Source organism: Oncorhynchus masou, chromosome 18 (assembly GCF_036934945.1).
Source record: "Oncorhynchus masou masou isolate Uvic2021 chromosome 18, UVic_Omas_1.1, whole genome shotgun sequence".
Taxonomy (NCBI): Eukaryota; Metazoa; Chordata; class Actinopteri; order Salmoniformes; family Salmonidae; genus Oncorhynchus; species Oncorhynchus masou.
This window is the reverse complement of record NC_088229.1, coordinates 56,940,956-56,948,404: the sequence shown is the minus strand read 5'-3', so window position 1 is coordinate 56,948,404 and position 7,449 is coordinate 56,940,956. Positions and strand designations below refer to the sequence as shown.

At 46.7% G+C, this 7,449-nt stretch overlaps 1 protein-coding gene across 1 annotated transcript; it reads right to left on the bottom strand.

Annotated features, from left to right (window-relative positions):
• Positions 1-1,365: 1,365 nt before the first annotated feature.
• prr35 (proline rich 35) lies at positions 1,366-3,978 on the bottom strand. The gene is made up of 2 exons (XM_064921878.1): positions 2,585-3,978; positions 1,366-2,439 (listed from the first exon to the last, which is right to left on the bottom strand). The coding sequence occupies exons 1-2, from the start codon at positions 3,976-3,978 to the stop codon at positions 1,590-1,592; spliced, it is 2,244 nt and encodes a 747-aa protein (XP_064777950.1). The 3' UTR covers positions 1,366-1,589.
• Positions 3,979-7,449: the final 3,471 nt, after the last annotated feature.

Here is a 7,449-nt window from a genome sequence, read left to right as displayed (position 1 = left end):
TGAAAGAAAATAAATGTTCTTGTCCATTAAAATGACATTAAATTGATCAGAAATACAGTGTAGACATTGTTAATGTTGTAAATGACTATTGTAGCTATAAACGGCGGCAGATTTTCTATGGAATATCTACATAGGCGTACAGAGGCCCATTATCAGCAACCAACACTCTTGTGTTCCAATGGCACGTTGTGTCAGCTAATCCAAGTTTAGCATTTTAAAAGGCTAATTGATCATTAGAAAACCTGTCTGCAATTATGTCAGCACAGCTGAAAACTTGTTCTGATTAAAGAAGCAATAAAACTGGCCTTCTTTAGACTAGTTGAGTATCTGGAACATCAGCATTTGTAGGTTCGATTACAGGCTCAAAATGGCCAGAAACATAGAACTTTCTTCTGAAACTTGTCAGTCTATTCTTGTTCTGAGAAATGAAGGCTATTCCATGCGAGAATTTGCCAAGAAGTTGAAGATCTCGTACAACGCTGTGTACTACTCCCTTCACAGAAGAGCGCAAACTGTCTCTAACCAGAATAGAAAGAGGAGTGGGAGGCCCCGGTGGACAACTGAGCAAGAGGACAAGTACATTAGATTTACACTAGTTTGAGAAACAGACACATCACAAGTCCTCAACTGGCAGCTTCATTAAAACACCAGTCTCAACAGTGAAGTTGCGACTCCGGGATGCTGGCCTTCTAGGCAGAGTTCCTCTGTCCAGTGTCGCTGTTCTTTTGCCATCTTTTATTTTTATTGGCCAGTCTGAGATATGGATTTTTCTTTGCAACTCTGCCTAGAAGGCCAGCATCCTGGAGTCGCCTCTTCATAATTATGACCCCTCCCCCCACACTTCTAAAACCAAGTTGCGCCCCTGCAATCACTCATTCACTCTAAAGGCTCAGCACAAAATTCTACAACTTCTACGACAATATTTCTTTGTTTATTCAAATAAATGAAAGTGCATTTGATATAGGCATGTACAGTGGACATGTACAGTGCAATGGTATAATCAGACACATAAGACAATCAAACAAGACATAATATAAAACATAACATTTACTTCTTAATTCATTTTGATTACATCAATCAAATAAATTACCATATGTACAAATCAGTTCAAAGGACTGTCTCTCAACTTGGGACAGAATTGTAAGAGAATTCATACCTTAGATATTAAAACAAGGTTTTTATTTTCATGTGTTCTGCAGTCACTCTTTTAAGTGCAAATACATTTTTTGTCGCATAACAAGTCTTTCATTTCAAACATCGCTACTGCCCTTTGGAATAGTTTTTCCAAATAATCCTGTATTAACAATCACCATTTTAATAGTGAGAACTGATTGAGGGTACTAGTCTTAGGTTAAATGTCACTTCTTCTCAGCCACTTCTTCACTCGCCCCTTTTTTTGAAGGTACGATGCTTGTCGTCTTTATGGGGAGATGGGGGTGGTGTTGTAAAGTACATTAGTGGTGTAAGCGCTTGCCTGGACACTGAGAGTCTGGGAGTGCATGAACAAAATAAAATAGTGCTACTGTGTAGTCTTAAGGAGAGCTTTCAGGTGTGTGGCAAGCTGGGAAATTGAGTTTCTCAGGAGAGGTTTAGGAGTCTATTGTGGTCAAGGGGCTTGGCGGACATTGTGGTTCCCGTAGTTGCTGGATGGACGGGGGCCTCTTGGAGTTTTTGGTGGAGAAGGTGGGGAAGTCATTGAAGACCGCGAGGGGCCGGCCATCGGGGCAAAGCAGCACGCTGGAGTCAGCCTCACACTTGGTGGTCCTGCCTGGCCAGAGACCCTCCGCCTGGCTGGGCCTCAACCCCAACCCTCCTGAGGATAGGACCTCCGTCTTCATCCCCACCTGACTCATCTTGATCAGCACGTCCAAAGACTGCTTGCGACTCTCCAACGAAGCCTTCATCGCTTCCTTCCTCCTCTCGTTCTCCTTTTCCTCCTTGTCCCTCTCCTTGGTCTCCTCGTCTTCCTCCTCGGTCTCCATGGTAATATCATCTTTAAGTGAGGCTCCCTCGAGGCCCTGGTCGCCAGTAGCAGCCACATTGGTCACTCCAGGTTGTTCCTTCTTGACCGAGAGGTCCAGGGGTCCTTCGCTCTGGCGAGCTGTCCTCTCCAGTGCATGGTGAATGTGGGAGAGCTCACTGCGGATCTTGTTCAGGTGTTCCCATAGGTGTCCCTGAGCAGGGAGGTCTTCTTTCTCCAAGTGGGCAATCTTGCGTTCAGCCTCCTGGTACTCCTGTAGAGCCTTGGAGAGATCGCTGAGGAGGGCAGCAGCTGATGTTGGTTCTGAAGATGCCTCCCCCGTCCCTTGGCCAGTGGTAGAGTCCCGGCTGCTGGGTCTTCTACAACGCGGCAGAGAGGGCGAATCACTGACTGGGCTTGCGGGGGGATCTGTGTACCACTGCTCTGCTGGCTGGGCTTCAGACTGAGCATTCGTAAAACTATGGAGAGACCATAGAAGAATTTTAGAAATCTGAGATTTCAGAGAAGAAAATACAGAAAAAGTTATGAAAATACAAAAAATAAATAGTCAAATATTAAAAAGCAAAAAAAAATATTTAAATAGTAGGATCTGTAGGATCTTACCTGCTGTGGAGGAGGAGCTTTTCTGTTGGTTTGGTTTTGTGAATGTTCTTGAGGCGATCCAGGGTGAACCCAAGGGCTGGCCTCTTCTCCACAGGGGACTTTTGGGTCCCCAAGGTGGCCCCTGTCCTCTTGAGGCCCCAGCTTGGCTTCCCCTCCTTGGCTGCAGCCTCAAACTTGTCCCCTGTCCTATAGGAAGGGTCTGGTGACTCTCTCTGGGGGGACACCCAGGCGGCAGGGGAGGTGGTAGGGGTACCTGGCCTCAGAGCAGGCACCTTCCACAAGTTGATTTTGGGCTGGTAACTGGAGTTGGGCTCCAGGCCATTCACGGAGGTCTTAAGCCCCTTGCTGATGTCACTCTGAGCGGAGGCTGCTCCGAAGGCATGCTCACAGAGGAAGGGGTAGTAGAAGTGGGGTGGCAGGAGGCTCCGGTCGGCGGGGTGGTGTGCACCGGACGCCGGTTGCATGAGCTGAGCGGCCGACGCCAGGAAGGGGAGCTGGGCTAGCTGCGCATGAGTTGGGGTATTAACATTGGTGGTAGGCGTGGGGATTGCATTCATTGAGTTCACATAGGAGAAGAGGCTGGGGCTCAAGGGGTAGCCCACCCCAAGGACAGACAGGTTGAGTCCCGTGGGATCCTGGTAGTCCACCAGGCCAGGTGGAAGAGGGTAGCAAGGGATGGAGCTGCCCACTCTAGGCTGGGCGCCCTCGGATTTGGCCTTGGTTTGGCTGGTGGCCAGCAGACGCCACTGCTCCGACAACAGCCCGGGGGCTGTCAGGCACGTCTTGGACAACTTGTAGTGCTTCAGCTGGGCTTCCACCTCCACAGTACGTGCCCGCAGGAGTTGGTCCTCCAGAGAGAACATATCGTCCATCAGCAGCTCAGGTTCAGGCCCCTTACTTGCTCTCTTGGTCATCCCTTCTGAAGAATTCCTGTTATTGGAGCTCTCTCTGGTCATCCCGTTGACTTCAGCCCCTTCTCCCTGTCCCCTCTCCTCCTCTCCTGCCGGACTCTGTCCATTGTCTATGTCCTCCTCCACTGCACGCCGCTGCCGGGGCCTCTCCTCGGTCCCTGTGGAAGGCTCGGGCTCCTCTTTCCCAGCCGCGGTCCGGAGGCAGTGTGCCTGCTGAAGGGGCCGGATCTGGTCTGGGTGCAGCAGGTTGCCCTTCTTATAGGGCCAGTCGGACTCAATGAGCAGGGACAGGGAGTTCTTGCACAGGCTGTACTTCATGTGGTTGTAGAGATGGGACTTCTCCATGCAGGTGAAGGGGCACTGGAAGCACTTATAGTTGTATGGTTTGCCCCATGGCCGTGGGATGTAGTGGGGCTTCTTGGGCTTGCGCTCCTTGTGCTTGCACACAGAGGTCACCTTGCACGCGTGACCCTCCTTGGACATGATGCTGAATGATTCTGTGCACACAATGCAGGTTATTCTGAGGAGAAGGTATGTGAAAGTCTTGGAGAGATGAGGGTGCAGGGACACTTCTCAGGCTAGAAGTATTGCATTTCTTTATTTGTTGAGAAATATTCCTCAAGCAGGGATCCAGGTGGGCATGAGCTGTGGAACACAAGATATATATTTTGGGGAATTATAACCTAAAAAGTAAAATTAATACATTTAATACATTTTTTTCCAAAAGAAGTCAATCAATATTTTTAATAAAGTCCCAGAAAGAAACAGCAGAATGGAGTTAGATTGTCAGAATTACACTGCAGAGCATATGGTGAGTACCTTAATATTATAATATTTTTTTCAGCTCGTTTTCTCCCCTATTGTCTCATCGCTGTAACTCCCGTGCGGACTCAGAGGAGGCAAAGGTAGAGAGCCGTGCGTCCTCCGTAACACAACCCAACCAAGCCGCACTGCTTCTTGACACAATGCCCACATAACCAGGGAATTGGGTTAAGTGGGCATTCCTTAACCAATGTGTCAGAGGAAACACTGTGCACCTGGTGACAGTGTCAGCGTGCACTGCGCCCGGCCCACCACAGGAGTCGCTAGTGCTCGATGGGACAAGGACATACTTGCACGCCAAACCCTCCCCTAACTCGGACATCGCTGGGTCAATTGTGCACCACACCATGGGTCTCCCGGTTGTGGCTGGCTGTGACAGAGGCTGGACTTGAACTCAGAATCTCTAGTGGCACAGGGATGCAGTGCCTTAGACCAATGCGCCACTCAGGAGGCCTGAGTATATTCATCTTCATGCATTTCTCTGAGTCTGTCTGTATCTGTGTGCTAAGAGTATGTGAATGTGCATAGGGGCCCGTGTATCAGCATGCGCATATGTGTATCTATGGGAGTGTTTCATGCGTTGTCTACCTGAGCTGCTGAGCTGAGTTGCCACTAACCTAACTGCAGGGTGGCCCACGCTGCTCTGTTCTCACTGTACCTGCCGCTACTCATTATTTCCAGTGCAGCACCAGGCACTAGCCGGGCCCAGGGCCCAGGGCTGGGGGGCAAACAGGCACCTGTGCAGGGGGCTTTACTCACAGCCATGGCCTGGCTACATGGGCTCTGGGCCCCTGGAGGCCGGCCAGGGGTGCAGCGGGCCAGGGTGAGGATTGTAGATGGCGGGCGTTGGGGGGAGGGGGTGCCCTGGTTCTTAATGAGAGCCTGGCGTCACGCCCATAGGGCATCGTTAGTGCCAGGGCTGGGATTTGGGTCATCGCACCAAGTTCAAATGCTTCTGTCTTTCCCTTCTACTTCTGTGCTTTTGGAGTTGGGGTGGTGTTCTCAACGTTTAATATACCCTTTCACGGGACATCTCGCATATCTGTTACAACTGGAATTTACTGGAAAATTACAAATATAACGTTTTGGGACTTGAAATCATTCAATACAATTGGTACTGAAAACATTCAATACAATTGGTACTATTTGATGCTGGTGCTACTTTTTTCAATGAATCCCAAAGACAGAGAGGTGGTTATTAGGTAATGAAATGTTTTTGTTATATTTTTAAAATAAATATCAGGTAAATAATGGACCATAAAATAAAGTGTTCCCTGTGTGTATTTTGGTGGATATTTTAAGTGAATGAGTGAACTATTTACGAATGTGTGTGTAATGTAATCAGACATTATCAGGATTTAAAAAAAATGTTTTTTAAATGTATAAACCAGCGGACTATATTCGGCACATTACAATATTTTTAAAGATGAATTAAGTTTCCTTCAGTGAAATTATACACTCCAGTGGGGCAGCAGGTAGCCTAGTGGTTAGAGCGTTGTGTCAGTTATCGAAAGGTTGCTGGTTTGAATCCCCGAGCTGACAAGGTACAAATCTGTCGTTCTGCCCCTGAACAAGGCAGTTAACCCACTGTTCCCCGGTAGACTGTCAATAAGAATTTGTTCTTAACTGTTTAGTTAAATTTATTATAAAATAAAAATGATCGACTTTCTTATCAACTCCTTTCGCTCTCTATTTCAGAATTTTTGTTGGATATTTAAGTAATGACAAAACATCTGACCTATAATATAGTTACGGTAGCTCACAATCCCCAAAGGTAAACAAAACAATTGAACCATGCAGACTAAATGTCAAATTAGTTTTCACGTCAAAAATCTAAATCAGGTTTTACACACTTCACCTACCCTATTATCTGATGTGGCTGATTCAAATACCGTCACTGTATGCACCATTCAGTCTCACAATTTGTTTTTATACATAAATACAAGAGAATATCAGTATTCTGTCTAATTATCTCAACAGAGCACCACTTTCTTCCATATTTCAATATAACAATCACTTTAGTTTAATGAACCTTTTCAATAACGCCCTTAAACCAATTACAAACACTCCCTTACAATTTATTGTAATTTTTTTTGAGGGGGACAGGGAGCTAAAGTCAACGGGATGGGGAGAAAGAAACGTTGTAATCGTTCTCCACTGTGAGCCAAGCCGCTGGGTTAGCCCTGTGGGTAGAGAGAGTGAGAGAGTGAGAGAGAGCATCGCTCTTCAGATTAAAAGACCCTTCTGTGAGGCTTTTATTTTGTATTTTTCCTGAGGCCGTTCACGGATGAAAGCCTGTGTGATGTTTCGGGGTCCGGGCTGAGGTAAAATCAACTTTACACACCTGCTTTTTTTCTTTTAATTACTTTAATCATTCTTCTTGCTTCTCCCCTGAGATCCCTGGTGGTGAAGACTTGTTTAAGAACACTATAAACTTTTACTAAACCATCGCATCGCACATCACACCTTGTGAGGACAGATCGACAGACACTGACCTTGACTTCACTGCAATATCTGTAATACGAGAGGGATGACAAAAATTCCCTTTAACACAGGTCCTGCCCCAATTGGCCCCTCAGACACTAGTCCGTTTGCATCAGCCCATGTGATTGGCTCACTTGTCTACCCCTGAGGCTCTGACCTGGCTTCTGAGATCATAATGGAGCCTAACAGCTGCTATTAGGAACTAATCAATACAAATAATTTTTCCTTTAGATTTTTTCACTGCTGAACACTGTTAGTGGCCACCATGCCCTCTACCCCCTCTGACTCTGTGGGCCTCTGCCCCCCACCTTTCCCTTATCCAGGCCCTCCGGTCTTGTTTTAAGCTTTTAGGGGCTTGTGATCAGACAGGCCTAATCGCTTCAGCTTCAACATCTATTGTTTCAATTAAGAAGGCTCGCCTCACTAAAAGCATTGACAAGTTCATGCAATAACAACCAAAACCGATAACGTTGGATGGGATGGGGGAAGGGGGGCAAATGTGTCAAATGGCACCAATATGAGGTGTTAATCTGTCGGCTACTCACAGAGAGGAAAGAATGGCATCTTATAGAGTGTTCAATCATCCTTTCTATTTACTCTCTCGATAGTGTAGTTATATACAGAGAGTATAACAGTTTTGTATTTTAT

Bases quoted from the DNA above. Each gene is read 5' to 3' on its own strand.
- prr35 (XM_064921878.1), bottom strand. From the start codon at position 3,978: ATGTCCAAGGAGGGTCACGCGTGCAAGGTGACCTCTGTGTGCAAGCAC. The intron at 2,440-2,584 runs GTAAGATCCTAC...GTCTCTCCATAG, and splicing joins AAGCTCCTCCTCCACAGCAG to TTTTACGAATGCTCAGTCTG.